We start from the raw sequence: 22,725 nt of genomic DNA, 5'->3' as shown, positions 1-22,725 counted from the left end.
TAAGCATCTTCTAACAAAAAGTAATTCTCTAAAGGCAATGAAATCATGTCCACGAAAATATGAATTTTGCGTGCGCACGAGAAATTGCTATCAAACCTTTATCGTGAGGAATATTGGAATATAGCGAAACATCAATGAGGAAGAGCTTTGTCTAGAAAACGTTTTGCACCTTTGCACTTTATTGCGCCTCTGACATAATTTATGTTTTAAAGAGCCGTATCCGTTTCTTTCTTTTCTGGATTGTACAGTCTCAGTCTTTGTACTGTTATGTGACCATATTAGGCTACTTTATTACCTTTTTGAACTTACCTTTGGACCTTTTATACAGACATCTGTTTGCAGACGATCGTTTGGTTTTAGATCTTTTGACAGACTTTCTCTTCATTTTATCCTGATGGACTTTGACTTCAGATCTTTAAAGAGATGAGCTGCGAGTCTAATAAAATACCAATAAAATACACAACCCATAATTAATAAAGCGGCCTTTTAAAATTGTACATTAGATTATACATTCACATAGCCTACTAAAATAATGAGTAATTCTCAACTGACAGAACTGTGCTATTTAAATGATGCCTTGTGCAGATATAACAGTTACTGAAACAAAAAAGTAATTAGCCAGTTAGTAGCCTTTATAGTGCTCTTTATTTATTTTTTTTCTTGAAGTAGGCCTACTGTTATCATCTTTTTAGAAAAGCAAGGTCACGTGTAGCACAAACCGTGCAATGCATACGCTAACATAAAAAAGACTTGCAGGAAATAATAAGAAAAAAAGTCAGTTTTGCAACATTTGTAGATCACATACATACATTTAAGATAGTAAAGCACTGCAGCCATGTCTGAAAATGCTCTGTTGGTTTTGTGGTAGAAAATGTATACTCACGTGTAGTGCAGAATACACTTCGTCTATAGACTGTAAAAAAGGTCTAATAAATCAATACAAAACAAAAGAGCTTTAAAATACTAGAGAAACCAACACTTATGCACACAAAACCGATTCCTCCATCCACAAACACTACTAAGTGCCTCAGAATCGAAACATGGGTTATTCACGAATGACAATTTATATTTACACTTAATGGGGCTATCCAGCCACTCCCCTCCTCTTATCTACCTTGGTACTAGCCATTCAAACACAAACAGCACAGAAAATATGACGTAAGTCGAGCAGGAGGATTTTAACTTTCGTTTTTATCAATATTCACCTTTTAGTAGTGACCATAATGTTTTTTAAGAACAAAGAAAACTGGGAGCAGGAGTGCATCATGGAGAGACAAAAGGAATCAGTTCAAATGATCAATGCAGCTGGGAACCCATGTGTGTGTGCGCCATGATTTTTAAAAGCTATAGGATAAAAGGAAGTCATAGTACCCCTAAACCAGATTTTTTGTTCTGGTTTGAAGAATATGTCCATATAATTTAGGCTAACCTGTGTGTGTGTGTGTGTGTGTGTGTGTGTGTGTGTGTGTGTGTGTGTGTGTGTGTGTGTGTGTGTGTGTGTGTGTGTGTGATGATACAAAAATAAAATAAACGTAAATAAATTAATTCAGATAAAGTTAGCTGAATTTTAGCATCCTTTTCGAAATTGAAATATTAACCAGCAACAATATTTCCAACCCAGTTGCTGAACAACATGAATTTGAAGATCCAGTTCATACATTCACTGTTAGCTACTGGTTCATTGTGCAGCATTCGTAAAATGCATATGAAGACATATTAATGTCTTCAGACCTATCAGTCCATTAAGTGCCATCACTTCCTCCTGCGACGTGTGCCTGCCGACCGGATGCGAGCAGCCTGACGAATGTTCATGTATCTTTCTTCCACATCTTGATGGAGAGAGAGGCAGAGAGTCTGATGATGAAGAACGGATGAGGGGGAGGTGGGAGAGGAGGTGCTAGAGATGTCCAGGGGTCCCATCGCTGCATCTTCTGTGCTCCTGTCCATCTCTACTATCCCAGAGTCTGAAGATCTTTGTTTTTCCTCTCTGTCCTTCAGTCTGGCTAGACTGTTACTCAGGGACGCGTTCTCCTGCTGCAGAACCCTGATCCTCAATGAGTTTGCCTTCAGCTGCTGCTCCATGTCACACATCACATCACCTGTAGCTGTGACACACAGAGAGAACCGGTTGTAAGTGGCAGGTTCACAAGACATTTAACAACTCCAGAGTTTATACAGAATTTCAAATGAGGTTTTACAGTCTTTTAAGGCAATATAAATGTGATCAAATAATTGGCCTTAACTATGTATCAAATAACAATACCAAAATGTGGTAATATTTAATTTTCATAAAATACTTTTGACAAACATGCACCTTCACAGACCTAAACATAACACAAGTTGTAAGCTATAAGTGTTTAATTCACTGGAAAAGGAAAAAAAACTACATAAGTGTTGCAAGGTACATTCATGAATCAGAATACATTTGTTACTACTGTTTTGATTCACTAAAAAGAGCCGGCTCATTGATTGGAGTCTTTCTTTGGGAAACTGGGGCACAATAGTCACGCTTCGACCATTCGCTTGGTTCATGATTCACTAAGCAAATAAGTTTCTGAATCAGACCTCACTGTATGTTTTGTACAACAGATTCAGTAGTGGTGCCACTGAATAGGATAGAGAGTGCATTAGTGCCCACCTCCTTTTTTAGCAGCCTTGGTTCTGGAAGTATTTGTCCCATTAATTTTTTTCAATCAGTGAGTCGAATCATGATTTGGATCGCGTGTCAAACCGCCAAACTGCTGAAATCATGTGACTTTGGCGATCCAAACCGCTGAATCGACTCGCTGATTCATAACGCTTCGAAGCTTCATGATGCTGTGTTTTGAAATCGGTAATCACTATATAAGTCGTTATTGTATTTTTTTTTGCGCACAAAAACTATTCGCTTCATAAAGTTATTTTAGAACCACTGTAGTGAGATGGACTTTGTAACGACGTCTTTAGTACCGTTTATGGGTCTTGAGAGTGAACCGTGCATTGTGCCAATGGAGGCCTTTCTGAGCCATCGGATTTCAACTAAAATATATTCATTTGTGTTCCGAAGATGAACGATGGTCTTACGGGTGTCGAACGACATGAGGGTAAGTAATTAAATGACAGAATTTTCATTTTTGGGTGAACTAACCTTTTAAATTCTCTATATCGCCAGAGAGGACTCCGACTGCAACACATCGTCATTTGGACTACTATTGGTACCGCTTTTGACATTTCCACAATATAGAAATTATTGTGATTACACTTTTGTTATGTTTTTTCTTTATAAGTTAACCCTAACGTTACATACTTTTAAGAAATGGTTATGGGTTTAGAGGTTTGAGTGAGATTAGTGGCTCAACATATAATTTGAATGCTATATTGTTACTAAAATTAAAATTTTCCCAAACATTTCTGCTCATTAAGTTGTATTGTCATTTTTTATTCTCTGTTTGTTATGTTTGGGTTTAGGGATAGATAACATGTATCTATAAAATGGTAAAAGGGAAATTGTACATTTTTTTTATGATATAAAATATATATATATATATATATTTTTTTTTTTCTGTAAAAGCATAATACGTTTGTTTAAATGTTAACGTTACCTTTCACCATTTATCCAAATATACAAAAAAAGTATGTTTTGTGTCTGTAAACGCTGCTTATTAACTTATAGGCTTAATTATTGGATTACTCTGGTTAATAAACTTAAATATCACTCAATAAGTGCCATAATTAATGAGGATAAAACTTTCACTTTAGAATAGGGGGTCAAATCGCCTTTATTAGTACTGTATTAATGGTAGTTAGGCTTAATTATTGGCTTTTTCTAGTCAATAAACTTAAATATCACTCAATAAGTGCCATAATAAATGAGGATAAAACTTTAACTTCAGAATAAGGTGTCAAATTGTCTTTATTAGTACTGTATTAATGGTATTTAGGCTTAATTATTGGCTTATTCTAGTCAATAAACTTAAATATCACTCAATAAGTGCCATAATAAATGAGGATAAAACTTTAACTTCAGAATAGGGTGTCAAATTGTCTTTATTAGTACTGTATTAATGGTATTTAGGCTTAATTATTGGCTTATTCTAGTCAATAAACTTAAATATCACTCAATAAGTGCCATAATTAATGAGGATAAAACTTTCACTTTAGAATAGGGGGTCAAATTGTCTTTATTACACTATTTTAGCAATTTATAACTGCAAAATCAGCAGTAATTAAACATAGGTTACTAGCTTATTGTTCAATTAACTTAACAGAATGGCACAGAAATATAATTACATCGCTACACAAAAATAATATATGGCTTATTAAGTTGTAAATAATGGCTAATATGCCCGTACTGTAATGTTAAGTTAATCATTAATTACTAGTGTGTTCGTGCTTAACTAATGCTTAGTTGTGAACAAGTTAATCCTTAATTAATGCTTAACTAATGCATTTTTCTGGACCCTTAAAATAAAGTGTTACCTACATTTTTAATCAAAATAACTTCCCCTTCCACTTGCAGTGACATCTCTTCTCTGATGAAAAGTTTACAGGCACAACCTATCACTCACAGCAATAGCAAACTACAACGGTCCAATCAATTCCTAATGGGCAAAATCAAGTCCCATCTTACATTTGTTCTAGTTCAAGAATCCGTTTCACTCGGATATACTGTATGTCTCACTAGGGAAGAAAAGACTTTTGCAACTTCCGTTTCATGCAAACTATAGGTGGCATGAGTTGGCAGAGTTCACTCACTCTGTGGTGCTGCTTGTGGATTAAGCTCAGGAAAGGCCACCAGAATCCGCTCTCTCTGGGCAGCTTCTTCCAGCATCTCTTTCAGACGAGACATCCTCTCCTCCAGTTCTGTGATCTGTGTCTGCTGCCTTTGTTTCTCAATACACAGTGAACTACATCGGGACTGCAAAGAAAGAAAAATTCAAGTTTACTTTAATTGGTTTAACCTAATGTAGTCAGGCTGATACAGTTATACTAAATATTTTTAATTTGTCATTTTGGATCTTGACCTGTTGCTGTGTGAGTTGCTCCTGAAGTCTGTCTTTTTCTTGTATGATCTGTGTGAGTTTGTTGGCAAGATCAGCTTTTTCATCCTCACATTCTTCCAGACTGCCATGTAGATCCTCAGTCTGCTGAACCAGCACATCCAGATGTTTCCGCAGAGCAGTCTGCTTCGCCTGAAGAGCCTGTGCACAAAACCCCATGTTTAATGATCTAATTAGATTTAATCAAGTCCAGCCCAATACTGTTTTCTTCATTGAATATCATGTTATGGAAATTGATCCTAATAATCATACTATAACACACCTCATGTTGGCGTTGCACACTGTGGTTTTTGGCGCTTTCTTTGTCTAAAAGTGTCTGTGTACTTCTGAGTTCCTTCTCCAGGTCTTTCCTGTTCTCCTCCACCTCTTTTAACATGGTCTCTAGTGAGCTATGTAGATGATGAACTTGCTCCTGTAGTGCAGCCCTCTCACATTCTACAGAAAAAATGTAACCCATTCATATCATCCCAGAATCAATCTTGTAGGCCTTTGCCACATTCCCTGATTTAGGAGTTTTTAAACTGGGGTCGAGGGACCCCCAGGGACCACAAAATAGTCCTAGGGGGGGCCCTCATAAACTTTGAGAGAGAATTTTAAAATACTAAAATATTCTACAAATGTATTTATTAAGGCTGTCAAGAACAATATATTAAAATAGTTTAATGCAATATATATTTTTAAATTAACTAATTAAATTAAAAATGTTCTTCTTCAGGTTTACACATCTAACATTACTTTATAGCTATAATAACTATAATATCTAACATTAATAGTTGGTAGGAGGAAAATGATTTTTTTTTCTCAGTAATTTAATTATTAATGATATAAAAGCCAATTCTTTAATGTTGAAAAGCTGTCGTCTTTGTCAGATAATAAAAAAAATAGTCTTATACAGGTGCTCGTCATATAATAAGAATATCATCAAAAAGTTGATTTCACTAATTCCATTCAAAAAGTGAAACTTGTATATTATATTCATTCATTACACACAGACTGATATATTTCAAATGTTTATTTCTTTTAATTTTGATGATTATAACTGACAACTAAGGAAAATCCCAAATTCAGTATCTCAGAAAATTAGAATATTGTGAAAAGGTTCAATATTGAAGACACCTGGTGCCACACTCTAATCAGCTAATTAACTCAAAACACCTGCAAAGGCCTTTAAATGGTCTCTCAGTCTAGTTCTGTAGGCTACACAATCATGGGGAAGACTGCTGACTTGACAGTTGTCCGAAAGATGACCATTGACACTTTGCACAAGGAGGGAAAGACACAAGAGGTCATTGCAAAAGAGGCTGGCTGTTCACAGAGCTCTGTGTCCAAGCACATTAATAGAGAGGCGAAGGGAAGGAAAATATGTGGTAGAAAAAAGTGTACTAGCAATAGGGATAACCGCACCCTGGAGAGGATTGTGAAACAAAACACAATCAAAAATGTGGGGGAGATTCACAAAGAGTAGACTGCAGCTGGAGTCAGTGCTTCAAGAACCACTACGCACAGACGTTTGCAAGACATGGGTTTCAGCTGTCGCATTCCTTGTGTCAAGCCACTCTTGAACAACAGACAGCGTCAGAAGCGTCTCGCCTGGGCTAAAGACAAAAAGGACTGGCCTGCTGCTGAGTTGTCCAAAGTTTTGTTCTCTGATGAAAGTAAATTTTGCATTTCCATTTGGAAATCAGGGTCCCAGAGTCTGGAGGAAGAGAGGAGAGGCACACAATCCATGTTGCTTGAGGTCCAGTGTAAAGTTTCCACAGTCAGTGATGGTTTGGGGAGCCATGTCATCTGCTGGTGTTGGTCCACTGTCAATGCAGCCGTATACCAGGAAGTTTTAGGGCACTTCCTGCTTCCTGCTGCTGACCAACTTCATGGAGATGCAGATTTCATTTTCCAACAGGACTTGGCATCTGCACAAAGTGCCAAAGCAACCAGTACCTGGTTTCAGGACCATGGTATCCCTGTTCTTAATTGGCCAGCAAACTCGCCTGACCTTAACCTATCTATGGGGTATTGTGAAGAGGAAGCTGCGATATGCCAGACCCAACAATGCAGAAGAGCTGAAGGCCACTATCAGAGCAACCTGGGCTCTCATAACACCTGAGCAGTGCCACAGACTGATCGACTCCATGCCACGCCGCATTGCTGCAGTAATTCAGGCAAAAGGAGCCCCAACTAAGTATTGAGTGCTCTACATGCTCATACTTTTCATGTCAATACTTTTCAGTTGGCCAAGATTTCTAAAAATCCTTTCTTTGTATTGGTCTTAAGTAATATTAAAATGTTCTATACTGATACTGAATGTGGGATTTTCCTTAGTTGTCAGTTATAATCATCAAAATTAAAAGAAATAAACATTTGAAATATATCAGTCTGTGTGTAATGAATGAATATAATATACAAGTTTCACTTTTTGAATGGAATTAGTGAAATAAATCAACTTTTTGAAGATATTCTAATTATATGACCAGCACCTGTATATACACACACTCACCAGCAACTTTATTAGGTACACCTTGCTAGTATCGGGTTTTACCGGCTTTTCATGGCACAGATTCAACAACTGCCTTAATTCTTCATGGCATTGATTCAACAGGGTGCTGGAAACATTCCTCAAAGATTTTGGTCCATATTGACATGACAGCATCACACAGTTGCTGCAGATTTGCACATCCAATCTTCTGTTCCACCACATCCCAAAACTGCTCTATTAGATTGAGATCTGTCCGACTGTGAAGGCCATTTGAGTTTAGTGAACTCATTGTCATGTTCAAGAAACCAGTTTGAGATGATTTGAGCTTTGTGACATGGTGTGTTAACCTGCTGGAGGTTACCATAAAAAGATGGGTACACTGTGGTAATAAAGAGATGGACATGGTCGGAAATAATACTCAGGTAGGCTGTGGTGTATAAATTATGCTTAATTAGTACTAAGAGGCCAAAAGTTTGCTGATAAAATATCCCCCACACCACCACCACCACCACCAGCCTGGACCCTTGACACAAGGCAGAATGGATCCATTCTTTCATGTTTATGCCAAATTCTGACCCTACCATCTGAATGTTGCAGAAGAAATCAGACCAGACAATATTTTTTCAATCTTCTATTGTCCACTTTTGGTGAGCCTGTGCAAATTGTAGCCTCGGTTGCAGGAGTGGCACCGGTGTGTCTTCTGCTGCTGTAGCCCATCTGTTTCAAGGCTCAACGTGTTGTGAATTTAGAGATGCTCTTCTGCAGACCTCAGGTGTAAAGAGTGGTAATTTGAGTTACTGTTGCCTTTCTATCAAATCCAACCAGTCTGGCCATTCTCCTCTGACCTCCGGCATCAACAAGGCATTTTCCCCCTCAGAACTGCCGCTCACTGGATATTTTTTTCTTTTTTGGACCATTCTCTGTAAACCCTAGAGATGATTGGCCATGAAAATCCCAGTAGATCGAGTAGATTCTGAAATACTCAGACCAGTCCATCTGGCACCAACAAAGTCACTTGAATCACTTTTCTTCCCCATTCTGATGCTCAGTTTGATTCAGCAAATCGTCTTCACCATGTTGTCAGTTGTTGCTGACATGTGATTGGCTGATTAGATATTTGAGTTAATGAGCAGATAAACAGGTGTACCTAATAAAGTGACTGGTGTGTGTGTGTGTGTGTGTGTGTGTGTAATATATATATATATATATATATATATATATATATATATATATATATATATATATATATATATATATATATATATATATATATATATATATATATATATACACATACAGGTATACAGTATACAAATAGTTGTCACTGCCTATTAAGAAGGGGGTCCTTGACATCAAAAACTTTGAAAACTCCAGCCCTGTATTATTCCATATATTTACTAATAGTTATGAGAAACATAAATATTTGCACTGATCTTTTTGTACTATGATACAGCTATTTTTAATTATAATTTTTTTTAATGAGTAGATACAGCTGGCCAGTAGTTTTATAATGATGTCCTGCTTACCAAGACTCTGTTTTGCTTCTGTCTGCAAATTCAGTTCTGCTCTGAGTTCAGAATTTTTGTCCTCTAATAACGTCACACCTGTGAATAACAATGATTATTAATATTAACTGCATTCACTTTTAGATAATACGTTTCAGATGAGTTAAGGGTTTTAAAGAAACTCTCACCTGTCTTTAACTCCTCCTTCTCGTCCTTTAGCCTCCTTACCGCTTCCTCTCCCTTGACCTTCACCTCCTGCATTCTGCGCTCACACTCCTCCTCCATCTTCCTCCTCTCCTCCTTCTCTCTTCTGACCGTCTCTGATAGCTGTTTTTTCAGCTTCTCTCGCTCCATCTCTGTCTCTTTCAGCTTCTTTTTCAGTGGCTCAACAGTTTCTCTGACCTCCAATTGAAAAGAAGTTATACAATTAAATGAGGAAATACTCTACCAGTCAAAAGTTTGGAATAATTAGGATTTTTCAATTGAAATAATAATTGAGCAGCAAATCAGCATATTAGAAGGATTTCTGAAGGATAATGTGACACTGAAGACTGGAGTAATGATGCTATTGGAATAGAAAACAGCTCTTTTCAACAACATAAAAAAGTGTAATATTCAAAACCTTTGATTAGTAGTGTAATCAGGATTAAATGACAAAAGTGTGAGTAGCCACAACAAAGTTCTCACCTCCAGAACATGTTTCCCAACACGGCTCATATCCTTACGCTGCTCACTTGCCCATTGGGAAATGTCGCATGCCGACAAGCGGCCCAGCTGCTGTGTTTCCTCCACAGCTTCCAGGAAGCCTTGCATGGAGCAAGGCAAACCCAGAGACTGGCACAGAGACACTAGAGCATCACTGCTCTCCTTCATCACCGCCTGAACACAAGCACAGGCCTCACAGGGCACCAGGGCCGACTCTACTGTCTGACAGCTCACAGCTCTTCTGTGGTGGGAAGAAGAATCTGGGGTACTTGAGGTGGTTTTATGGGTGCTTGTCATGGAGGTGCTCTGTGTTTTGTGCATATTACTAGTAGGAGTGTTTGCAGCTGTTCTGGTAATGAATGAACTCTGTTGAGATGGAGGTTGCTGTCCACTGGTGCTCTGAAAAAAAGAGACATTTTAATAAAGAGAAATCTTTTAGGTTGCAAATTAACTGACTGTTTTCAGTGAAATGTGATTGATTACACTGTTTAATGATTTAGCTTATAAGCAGGGATAATTTTTGATAGGTGTTGACCAAGTCTTGTGTGTTTTGTATTTATCATCCTTCTTACCTCTTGTACTTGTTTATTGTTGAGCTGAAGTAGGTTTTTCCAGAAGCATTTGACAACAGGACCGATGGAAACAGAGGATTCATTTTGACCAGATGATAAAGCTCTCTGCTTTTCAAGCAACAGCTCTGCATGAACGTTAAAACTCTGCAGAAGAAGCATTAATCTGGGACACAAATGCACATAATGACTCTGATTTGGAAAAAAAGATGGTTCACTCAAAAATATGAAGCAGCAGCACCAAATCAGCATATCAGTATGATTTCAGAAGGAACATAAGACACTGAAGGAGTAATGGCTGCAGATAATTTAGCTTTGCCATTACAGGAAAATATATGTTAAATATATTAACAGGAAACTGTTATTTTAAAATGTTATAATGTTTTGCAGTGTTACAGTTTTTACTGTATTTTGATCAAATAAATGTATCTATCTTACCTTGCTTTTCTTATTTTGTATTTTGTCTTGTTTCCAGTCTAAATATCTTAAGTCAAGAGATGCATTTACTAGATGAGTAAAATTAAGGTATTTTTTCTTGTTTTCTGGAAAATAAAGTGACTTTCCAGAAAACAAGAAAAAATGTCTTATGTCATTTTACTCTAGTAATTTTCTAGTAAAAGTATCTTGATTTAAGAATTTTTTGATATTTGGACTGGAAACGATAAAAAATACTAAGTAAGAAAACCATTTTTTTTTTTTTTGCAGTGTTAGGTCAGCATGAGACTTACCGACCCTAGAGTATTATATAGTGTTTCGTAATTATTTATTAATGAAAGTTATAATGCAAATATTAATGTGTAATAAAAAAAATGTCACACACAATTCACAACAAGTTGACTACCTGTCAATCAGCAACTCTAGCAGGACTATGTGGGAGTGCTGACTGAATTCCTCCTCGCCATCCACATAATCATATTCTTCTAAAAGACTGACCAAATCCAGATTACATGACAGTTTATCGGGAAACTTCCATGATGGGAAACGGACGGGCCCCGTCTTAGAAAAAACATCCAGCACCGCTCCCTGTAAATCAATAAGATCTCTCCGAAGGCTGTCGATACAGTCCTGACGGCCTAACAGATGGGTCATTGTTCAACAGACCAAAATCTTCTTTTGTTCATTAATGGTTTGAGTTTATGTAGCATGTAACATGTGCACTAGCTCTGTACACACCAGGTTTCCATGGTCGCGTGTAGGCGGATTTATTTCACTTGAACTACATTTCCCATAAACCCCCTTTGGCCTTGCTACCGGAAGTCGTCGTTCATTTGTCGTCTTCTGTTGTGTGGCAATTGGCGCAACGAGAGGTTAGTTGTATGAAAATGTACATATAAATTATATTACTTTAGTAATTTTAAGTGCTCTACGTTGACTTTTTCAAAGAAATTACCCTTAGATTGACAACAACTGTTTATTTTTCTCAGCTTATTTGATTCGGCTAGAGAAGACCCTGTTGTTTCGCAGTCATGCCGCCTGGGCCTGTGCAAATCATGCAGCCGGAGCTAAATAACAAGGTATGAATCTATGATTTATTTATTTTAGAGACAGTACAGGGTAGATTCATCTGCTTTATATTCACTTACTAACATATTTGTCTTTCATAAACATACAAACGTGTTAATGGACCATATAGTATTGAATGTTTATACATTATGGCTGCTTCTGAAATCGCATACTCTCTTGAGTAACTTAGGTGCTTAATTTGAAGAAGTAATTACCTCTCGACCTCTCCTCTAATAAAAAGCTTTGAAAACATCCCTTATTATAGAACAATTTCTATGTAAATTGTAATATTTTTTTATTTTGTTCCCTGTATCCCCACATTTTCTTGTTCTGTATTATCTCTGTTTTGTACTGAATTTAGTTAACGTTATATAAAAAAGTATGTTCTATTTATGTAGTATGAATGTGTGTAGTATGAACGTAATTCGGACTTAGTACATTCGCCATGTTTTCATTATTACGTAGCTAGTCCACTGTCATTCACTAATCCTCTCCTGTGGCCTCATGGGACAGTAAAGTGTTCGTCTTATATACAATATTCATATTATACACACTTCAAAATCTCGACCGAAGTAGTAGGTCATCCGGGTACTTTTTGCTTGCTCTTAGTCTTTTATGAACACTGAGAATTCGGACATACTTATTTTGTCACATTACATATTGTTTTTGCCTATACTCCGGGTGTGTGCGCTCACTACTGTGACTACTGTGTGTCTGTGCTCACTACTGTGTGTGTGTTCACTTGGATGGGTGAAATGCAGAGCAAAAATCCCTAGTATGGGACACCATATTTTAAATACATATCCATATAAACATCATATTCAGTATAATGAACCGACTTCCTTTACTATGTTATCGCTGCTTGAGTCAAGTCAGAACTTTCATAGTAATATATTCTCCTTTTGTATAGTTTTTCGGCTAATATTGCATTAAGTAAATTAATTATAGCATACGTAATTCATCATAAGTTTAATGCAATAATATTTGATAACTAAATTGACTCTTTTTGGGCAGATTAAGACACAGAATGCAAATAGACAAATATTTGGTCTTTGCAACCAAACTGTTATGAAGGCTCAGATCAGTGAAATTGTGTAATGTTTTAATAACAGCCCGAGGAGCAGAAAGAAGAGACTCCAGCCACAAAGCCCATTGTGGGAATCATCTATCCTCCTCCTGAAGTCCGAAACATTGTTGACAAGACTGCCAGCTTCGTGGCCAGGTTTGACATCACATTGCAAGTTTCATTATTGTACGTTTGTTAAATCAGTAATTAACCACTTTTTAATTTTTGAAGAAATGGACCTGAGTTCGAGGCCAGGATTCGACAAAATGAGATCAACAACCCGAAATTCAACTTCCTCAACCCCAACGACCCTTACCATGCTTACTACCGCCACAAGGTCAATGAGTTCAAGGAGGGCAAAGCGCAGGAACCGTCTGCAGCGGTGCCTAAAGTCATGCAACAGCAAGCATCACAGCAGCTTCCTCAGAAGGTCAGGATACTGTCATTGACTTTACACAACACATACTAGTCATTTATTCCATTTATTGAAACAATCAGTCAAGTCATAATCTAGGCAGTCTGATTTGAAAGCCTTTCGTAGCTGGATATGTTATGAAAAACATATTTGTTTGTGTTCATTTAGGTTCAAGCACAGGTGATCCATGAGACGGTGGTGCCCAAGGAGCCTCCACCTGAGTTTGAGTTCCTTGCCGACCCTCCTTCCATTGCAGCCTTTGACCTGGATGTGGTGAAGCTGACCGCACAGTTTGTCGCCCGAAATGGTCGTCAGTTTCTCACGCAGCTGATGCAGAAGGAGCAGAGGAACTACCAGTTTGACTTCCTGCGACCACAGCACAGCTTGTTCAACTACTTTACAAAACTTGTGGAACAATACACAAAGGTATGGCAGCAATACTTAGGACGAATCAGATTGAGGTGGCTTGTAAAAAAGTTATTCCACTGTGACATTAAATTCACTAATTGATTGGCTTCTTGCAGGTTTTAATCCCTCCAAAAGGTCTTTTGCTGAAACTGAAGAAGGAAGCAGAGAATTCTCGTGAGGTCTTGGACCAGGTAATTAAGGATGACAGTCATTCCAGATCACACATACCCCTTTTCCACCGATATGGTTCTGATGCGGGTTCCTGGCCTGTGCCCGTTCTCGAACCGTTCTGCGCATTTCCACTGCAGAAAAGGTGGTTCTGGGCCGGAAAGATCTGTTCAACTCCGGCCCTAAAATCTTGCTAGTCTCGAACTGAGCTGTTTGAGCAAGGGATGAAGAAATGCTGTTGCTGTCTATGGCGGTCTCATTGAGCAATGTAATAACGTCACGCTATATTGCTCTTTATATCTAAATATATAAAACTGCACATGCGAGAGACACAGTGTGTGAGAGAGTGAATGAATCAATGGTTTCCGTTTCAATATATCTGCCGGTGCGGCATTACGTCACCGTTCATCCCTCAAGTCTTTGGAAACACTCGGCCTGTTCGCCTGGCCGAGAACAGGGTCTGGCTCCAGAACGTGAACCATTCTGGTGGAAAAGGGGTGGATGTTAAGACATCTACATAAGAAAGTAGAACTAAAATTGCTGAATATATAACATGTATTATAAGTAGTTGTTTGTTAAATTTAGTGAGTCCCAAAAATGTATTTAAAAAGTTCAGAGTTTTGAAACTCATAAGATCACAAAAAAGGACAGATCAAACTTGTAATATCACATCTTTCCCCAATATTTTAGGTCAGGTATCGTGTGGAGTGGGCCAAATTCCAGGAACGAGAGAGGAAGAAGGAAGAGGAGGAGCGAGAGAAGGAGAGGGTGGCTTATGCTCAGATTGACTGGCATGACTTTGTGGTTGTGGAGACAGTGGACTTCCAACCAAATGAGCAAGGTGAGCATGTTTAGTTTACAACAATTTGCATGATTTTTATTTGCGCAAACATACTATTGCATCAGAAGAATGTTCTTGATTTTGGTAATAGCAGGATTTTTTTTTTTTCAATCTCAGAGCTGTGGTTCAGTTAGCCAATTACAGACACAATCTCGCCTCTAATATATTCATGTTATTGTTTTTTTTTTTATCTTCTTCATTATTATTAATACTATAATACATATTACAGGTAATTTCCCTCCTCCCACTACTCCTGAGGAGCTCGGCGCTCGTATCCTGATCCAGGAGCGCTATGAGAAGTTTGGAGAGAGTGAGGAGGTGGAGATGGAGGTGGAGAGTGATGATGAAGAGGATGATAGAAGAGGCAGGGAGGACGGACGCGCAGCTCAGCTAGACCAGGACACACAGTTGCAAGACATGGATGAGGTGAGACAACCAGGGTGATCTTACCAATGGGATGACGAGAGTTTTATCAAACTTGCTTTAAGAAGCATGTTCACATAATGGCGTAGATGAATTTGTAGAAGTTGGTTAACTATACGCTTGAGTAACTAACATCTGCTCTTCCTCTCTCAATAGGGCTCTGATGAAGATGATGATGGCATGAAAGCTCCTCTACCCCCTGATAACCCCATGCCACCACCTCTGCCCCCAACCCCAGACCAGGTTATCATCCGCAAAGACTACGACCCCAAGGGTAAGCGCATTTATAAAACACACATTATCATTCTAAAGTTTAACGTTTCTTTGCATCCACTCACTTTCTGTCATCTTCTCTTCAGCCTCTAAACCTCTGCCTCCCATGGCCTCCAATGATGAGTACCTCATCTCCCCCATCACGGGTGAGAAGATCCAAGCCAGTAAGATGCAGGAGCACATGCGCATTGGCCTGCTGGATCCCCGCTGGCTGGAGGAGCGCGACCGCAACATCCGAGAGCGCCGGATCGAAGAGGAGGTGTACGCTCCCGGCCTGGACATCGAGAGCAGCCTGAAGCAGCTGGCCGAGAGACGTACCGATATCTTTGGTGTGGAAGAAACGGCCATCGGTAAGAAGATCGGAGAGGAGGAGATACAGAAGCCTGAGGAAAAGGTAAGAAAAAATTGTGACACTTCTTTGCTAAATGAACACAAAAAAAATCATGGACATGATTAAGCCCATCGTCTCGTGCACAGCAGTGTTAATTTTGGCAGCCATTTTTGATTTAGTCTTCGTCTTCAGACTAAAATGCTTATTAGTCTTAGTCACATTTGAGTTATTTTGTCTTTCATAGTTTTAGTCGACGAAAAGTAATTATATTTTTGTCAAGTTTTAGTCAAAGTGCTGTTGCCAACATTAATTTTGGTAGCTTTTTTATACATAGTCTTTAGACAAAAATGGTCATGATAATTTTTCTCTATTTAGACCAATTCAATTAAGCTTATGAGAAATTTAAATCTAGGTAACAGACTGTATTAACATTGCACTCTTATTAGTAGCACTTGCGCAATGCTACATATCCCCTTTCCTTAGTTAGATATGCTGTGCTGTCCACTAATTTCAAAATAGGATCATACATGAAGGATAGATAAAATTATTATTTTACACTGAGACGCATCTAAATTCTACTGTACAACAGTAATATATTTGTCAAGTTAAACCAAACTTGAGTTTCTGTGACGGTAGTTTTTCTCAATTGAAACGGTAAAATGCTCATAAAGTGACTCTCAGAGCGCCTCTGGAGATGACGGACATGCATTCATGTCCTCGTATGAGATGGAAACACGAGACCGTCACACAATTCTCTGTGTGAGTGTGAGGTAAATAAATGCGGGTCAGCACCATTCATTCACACAGACATGCAGGAATCGTATTTAAATAGTCTTTTTGCTGTTTTAGACCGCATAGGAAGAAGAGATCATGTATTTTTAATGTCTGATATTCCTCAAATAACATTCTAGTCCCGCCTCGTCTTGTTAACAAAGAAACGGCATATCCATCTCGTTTTAGTCACAGAAAAAGTGGCCGTTGACGAATATTTTTCGTCATCGTCTTCGTTAATGAGATTAACACTGGTGCACAGTAATGTCTGCGCAGCTTTCAAAGTATACTCAACTAAGGATGGTAGGGGTGTGACGAGATCTCTTGCCAAAGTGAAAAGCTGTCTCTATATCGCCATGGCAGCGCATAAGGGTGAAATTAGCATGGAATATGCACCACTACTTTTACATTACATTGTCGTTTTGCTTTTTTTTTTTAATAGAAATAAAAACCATTTAATTCAGTTGGATAACCATCACTTCAATTGTAAACCATTGTAAACATCTGCTCTGCGTATCCAGCACGAACTGCAGCAGAGTTGCGCATAGTGCTGCAGGAATATGAGTTCACTGATCACGAGAGTAAGGTGAGATGACTGACAAGAAAGACCATGTCGGAGGATTCGTTGTGCAACAGAGCCTAAGCGTCTGATAAATGTCTAATTATATTGTAGAATGCACACTCAGCACTGGCGCTCCCTATACACAGAGTATGTGCGATCACAAATCGAAAGCGAAAGTAAACGTGAGCTCCCTGATTAGGCGAAATACAATAATCAGTCTCCAAATATCAAAGCTATCTTAGGCTGGGCTGTGTAGCTGTCATCACCTCTTAACTCAGGTCTCTGTTTGCACTTTGAAAACTGGAAGAGTATTTTGATTATGGTTGCACTTATTGTCTCTTTATCTGTGTTATTTATACTGTTTTGATTTATCTGTTCAATTTGTGGAAAGAGTTGAATTAGGAGATCACACACAGCCTCAATCAGAAATTCTGGAAGCTCATAATTCATTTGAATTAATACTCAAAGTTAAACTGAAATGACATTCATTACAAGATGATTACCGTAAAACTTCAAATAATAGCCCGGGCTTCTATTTATCCAAATTGCCGAACTGCACCGGCTTGTATTTGAAACAGGCGTCTATAAGAGACAGGCCTTTAATTTAGTGTTGAGATGTTCAAGCATGACGGTAGGAGGTTACCACATTATATTACGTTTTATTTATAATTAATTCGAAAGTGTTTAACAAATTTTTTAATGTAAGAAATGTCTTAGATTATTGGCAGCACAAAAAACGAAACGATGTGACAGCAATGGGCAGAACAATATAAGTTACCGCTAAAATCCATTGAGCGTATGAACTTGTTGCCCGAAACGCATCAAAAAGAAAGAATGAAGGCTACCCTGTAAAACAACTGCAATCATGTGATAGAAAATTACTATATTCATCACTATCATCCCCGCGATTCTCAATTACAAGTTCATTGGCGAATTCCTCCTCCTCGTTGCTTTCCTCCACTTCTCCAGTCTCCGCTAACTGCCTGCCTTGCTCGCACTAACAGCTCCGCCCAGATGCGCACGGCTCTCCCTCTTTGAAACAATGGATAAGGTGATCCTCGCTTCCATCAGAAGCTACTGTCAGGCCACATACCTAAGGATAACATCCCGAAGTTAATGAAATATATCTCCTCCTTCTCCCTCGCACACACAAACACACGCGCACGTCTGCGCGCAAGCATTAAAGGAATTTTTCAGCCGCTCCGTATCCAGCTTTACCCACGCTTGAAATTTGACAACTGTCAGCTTAAATGTCAAATTATACTTTTCTCCATGGTGGTATTGAGAGAATTAAGAAAAACTGAAGACTGAAAGTTCGTTAACCTCTTTATGCTGCCATAGTGATGAGTCGTTCATGAACGGTTCCGTCTGTCACGTGAAATTTAATCAAAACATAGAACAGACGATCTGACGGGTTTGAGAAGATCAAATACAGCCCGATACTAAAAAACAGACCCGGTGTCTATTTGAGACCGGCCTTTATTTACCCAAACCTGTCGTCACACCAGGCGTTTAAAAGAGACAGGCGTCTATTTGGGACTCGGCTATTATTTGAAGTTTTACGGTAGTTAAAACATTTCAAAATGAACTATTTTTCCAGTCATGAATTTTGTCGTTGAGGATTTCTTAAAAATACTGCGTAAAAATCTTGTCTCGTTCTCGTGAACCCAATCTCGTGTCTCATCTTGTAAGCTAAGTGTCTCGTCACACCCCTAATGGATGGACGAGTTCTACATGTGCTCAGAACAATTGCTCTTCTATACTCTCCAAGACATCAGAGGGCAGCGCTGAGTCGTGTCACATTTACAGGACATCCGCTTGGAAGTATAGAAGAAAAGTAATGGATCCGCCATTGCATACAAAATTTAGAGAATCAAAACGATAGAAAATGAAATGCTGCTTTGTTTACTGATCTCAGAACAGCATGTTGTTTTGTTTCGCTCTTTCCACACTCTTCGATTAAAGCACAATGTGTATTGCCTCCTAGTGGACTCTTTCTCAACATTCACTTTGCGTATGTGCTGTTGTATGTGCCATAAAAATTATGTCACGTGGACAGTCGCGGAACGGGGGAGGTCTAAGTATTCTTTGGGCTTTAGAAAGGACTAAATAGTCTTAAAAAATATTCACACACATGTTCCTCTTTCTCCGCAGGTCACATGGGACGGTCACTCAGGCAGTATGGCTCGTACCCAGCAGGCGGCTCAGGCTAACATCACCCTGCAGGAGCAGATTGAAGCCATCCACAAAGCTAAAGGTCTGGTGCAGGAGGACGACACCAAGGAGAAGATCGGCCCTAGCAAGCCCAACGAGATGCCTCAGCCGCCCTTGCCATCAGTAGCCCCCAGTCTTCCCAAACCCACCCCACCAATCAACACCATGCCCAGACCCACTAATGTGAGTCTCAATCCGTTTCTGCATTCAAGAGTTTCAAAAAATCAGTTTGATTGTCAAACACAAGCATAAATCCTAACTTAAGGCTCTTGTTTATATTCCAGATGCCGCCCCAAGTGCGGACCACCCTGCTCCCTGCTGTACCTGTGATACCCAGACCTCCAGTGTCCCCTGTGGTGCGTCTGGGCCCTGGACAAGTTTTGGCCCCCATGCCACCCATGCTGCATGCCCCACGCATTAATGTGGTGCCCATGCCACCCTCTGGACCCCATATTATGGCACCCAGACCTCCACCTATGGTGGTCCCTGCTGGTGAGTCTCTGAAATAACAAATCTATTATGTAGGTTCTTGGTACATTGTTCTAAAATATAATGTATAGACAAGAGATTCACTTAAGACTTTTATTATTAAGTGTTATTTATTATTATTTAATGATATAGAGGTCATTTTAATAATTAAGATATATATATAATGTGTATATATTTGTTCTCCTCTGACTCATTATTTAACACAAATTACTTTTGAACCAAAAAAAGTTACATTGTGTATTTTCATTCATGTACACTATATTTCCAAAAGTATTGGGACACCCCTCCAAATCATTGAATTCATGTGTTCCAATCACTTCATTGGCCACAGATGTATAAAATAAAGCACCCTAGGCATGCAGACTGCTTCTTCAAACATTTGTGAAAGAATGGATCACTCTCAGGAGCTCAGTGAATTCAAGTGTGGTACCGTGATAGGTTGTCATCTGTGCAATAAGTCCATTTGTGAAATTCCCTCACTACTAAATATTCCACAGTCAACTGTTAGTGGTGTTGTAACAAAGTGGAAGCAATTGGGAACAGCAGCAACTCAGCCATGAAGTGTTAGGCCATGTAAAAGAGTCAATAGCTACAGATCTCCAAACTTTGAGTGACCTTCAGATTAGTTCAAGAACAGTGTGTAGAGAGCTTCATGGAATGGGTTTCCATGGCTGAGCAGCTGCATCCAAGCCTTACATCACCACAAGTACAATGGAAAACGTCATGCCGCCACTGGACTCTAGAGTCCACTCTGGAATGACGAATCCCGCATCTCTGTCTGGCAATCAAATGGCCAAGTCTGGGTTTGGCGGTTGCCAGGAGAACGGTACTTGCCTGACTGAATTGTGCCAAGTGTAAAGTTTGGTGATGGGGGGTTATGGTGTGAGGTTGTTTTTCAGGGGTTGGGCTTGGCCCCTCAGTTCCAGTGAAAGGAACTCATAATCCTTTAGCATACCAAGACATTTTGGACAATTTCATGCTCCCAAATTTGTGGGAACAGTTTGGGGATGGCCCTTTCCTGTTCCAAAATGACTGCGCCCCCAGTGTACAAAGCAAGGTCCATAAAGACATGGATGAGCAGGTTTGGTGTGGAGGAACTTGACTAGCCTGGACAGAGTCCTGACCTCAACCCGATGAAAAGTTTGGGTTGTGAAAAGCCTTCCCAGATGAGTTGAAGCATAGCTGCAAAGGGTGGGCCAACTCCATGTTAAACCCCTAGGATTAAGAATCAGATGTTGTTAGTTCATGTGCATGTAAAGGCAAATGTTGCAAAGCTTTTGCCAGTCTAGTGTATATTAATAATAATTTTGTTGTAATTTAATAAACTGTTTTTGTTTTTCAGCATTTGTACCCGCTCCCCCTGTGCCTCAACCTCCCAGCAGCGTTTCCGCCCCCATGCCTCCTGCACATCCTCCACCTCCTCACGAGGACGAGCCTTCCAACAAGAAAATGAAGACAGAGGACAACCTGATTCCAGAAGAGGAGTTCCTGCGCAGGAACAAGGTACAACGCTGCTGCAACATACTCTTTTGAGTGCACTTAGTAGAAGCAATGAATATTACTATTACATCAGGGTCCTTTTTCAATCTTTTTAATTTGATCTCTGCTCTCTTTTAGGGACCTGTTGCAGTCAAGGTGCAGGTGCCCAACATGCAGGACAAGACAGAATGGAAGCTGAGTGGCCAAGTGTTGAGCTTCAACCTGCCTCTCACAGACCAGGTAAAGACTTTGCCTATCTGGTATCTGTATGTACCAACTCCATTTAAACACATTTTCAACCCCTGACCTGTATTTTGTGTAAGTCATGAAAATCTGAGCTAATTTATTGCCATTATGTGCCTCAGGTGTCTGTCATCAAGGTTAAGATCCATGAAGCCACTGGTATGCCGGCAGGAAAGCAGAAGCTGCAGTATGAGGTATATTATTTAATTTTCTTTTGTTTTGCTTTTCATTTTTTTTTAAATGCTCAATGCTTTGACATTATTAAATATAAAAGTATTTACTTTGAAAACAGAGATCTCATATTGTGTTTGATTCTCCAGGGTATTTTCATCAAAGATTCCAACTCTCTGGCCTATTACAACATGAACAATGGCTCCGTCATCCATCTGGCCCTTAAGGAGAGAGGAGGAAGGAAGAAGTAGATCGCTCATGTTTTCTTCTCTGCTCGAATCTTCCACATTTATTTTTGTGCTCATAATCCTGCTACATTTGTACACTTCACAGAACTTGTGCTGTGCTCTGTAGAAAAACTGTAATATAAAGCAATCAGTGTCTTGTGATGTTGTACCAACATGTATAACATTCATTGTATGAAAATAACAGAACATTTAATATCGGCAGTAGTCTCCTAGCAAACTGCTTGCAGACTGTTTTTAGTTGCACTTTTCATTGAAGTGATAGTATTAAATATCTGCAAAATTTAAATTCAGCTTTGAAACATCACTTTACATGCATAAAATGTGTCTTAGGAAAATGTACCCAATAAATTTCAATAAGTAATGCTATTAGTCATACTGTCTTTTTTCCCCTCATAAATTCTGGCAATGACTGACTTATCTATCATATTATAGTATTTCTGGTCGGCATTAATAAAAAATGGTATGAAGTAATCATGAAATATTAAATATATTTAAGTGCTGACAAATTGATTAATCGCATCTAAAATAAAAGTGTGTGTTTACATAATGTGTGTGTGTATAATTATGTATATATAAATATACACCCATGTATATAAGATTATTTTTATAATTATATAAAAACTATATATATAAATATATATGCAGTATATACATGCAAATATTTCTTAGATATATATATCGTTAGCCTCATAGCATAATTGCCTAAGTCATTTTTTGGCCCAATTGAGATATCTGCCTAACTTTACTGTCCTACCACTGCTGCATCATCCTGCCTTTCTGCCTATGTCCTTAGCCAATCACAACACTTATTAGAATCCAAAAACATTAT

At 38.8% G+C, this 22,725-nt stretch overlaps 2 protein-coding genes across 3 annotated transcripts; one reads left to right on the top strand and one right to left on the bottom strand.

The window, feature by feature from the left end:
- Positions 1–1,752: 1,752 nt before the first annotated feature.
- Positions 1,753–11,489, bottom strand: ccdc157 (coiled-coil domain containing 157; the record flags this gene model as incomplete). The annotated part of the gene is made up of 9 exons (XM_079827115.1): positions 11,133–11,489; positions 10,295–10,457; positions 9,705–10,121; positions 9,206–9,419; positions 9,039–9,116; positions 5,302–5,474; positions 5,004–5,180; positions 4,735–4,897; positions 1,753–2,105 (listed from the first exon to the last, which is right to left on the bottom strand). The coding sequence occupies exons 1-9, from the start codon at positions 11,378–11,380 to the stop codon at positions 1,753–1,755; spliced, it is 1,986 nt and encodes a 661-aa protein (XP_079683241.1). The 5' UTR covers positions 11,381–11,489.
- A 42-nt stretch (positions 11,490–11,531) lies between these two features.
- Positions 11,532–22,439, top strand: sf3a1 (splicing factor 3a, subunit 1). 2 transcript variants are annotated; one of them, XM_079827666.1, is made up of 16 exons: positions 11,532–11,598; positions 11,716–11,805; positions 12,907–13,016; positions 13,092–13,290; positions 13,444–13,701; positions 13,800–13,874; positions 14,542–14,692; positions 14,922–15,118; positions 15,272–15,389; positions 15,475–15,782; positions 19,207–19,449; positions 19,551–19,758; positions 21,098–21,258; positions 21,373–21,474; positions 21,600–21,671; positions 21,798–22,439. In XM_079827666.1, exons 2-16 carry the CDS (start codon positions 11,758–11,760, stop codon positions 21,897–21,899), a joined length of 2,352 nt encoding a protein of 783 aa, XP_079683792.1. In that variant the 5' UTR covers positions 11,532–11,598; positions 11,716–11,757; the 3' UTR covers positions 21,900–22,439. The 2 variants fall into 2 exon arrangements, with proteins under 2 accessions (XP_079683792.1, XP_079683793.1); XM_079827667.1 differs by having other exon boundaries at positions 11,538–11,615.
- Positions 22,440–22,725: the final 286 nt, after the last annotated feature.

Source organism: Gobio gobio (assembly GCF_949357685.1).
Source record: "Gobio gobio genome assembly, chromosome: 10".
Lineage (NCBI taxonomy): Eukaryota > Metazoa > Chordata > Actinopteri > Cypriniformes > Gobionidae > Gobio > Gobio gobio.
The sequence above is the reverse complement of the archived record's forward strand: the minus strand, read 5'-3'. Positions and strand labels throughout refer to the sequence as shown.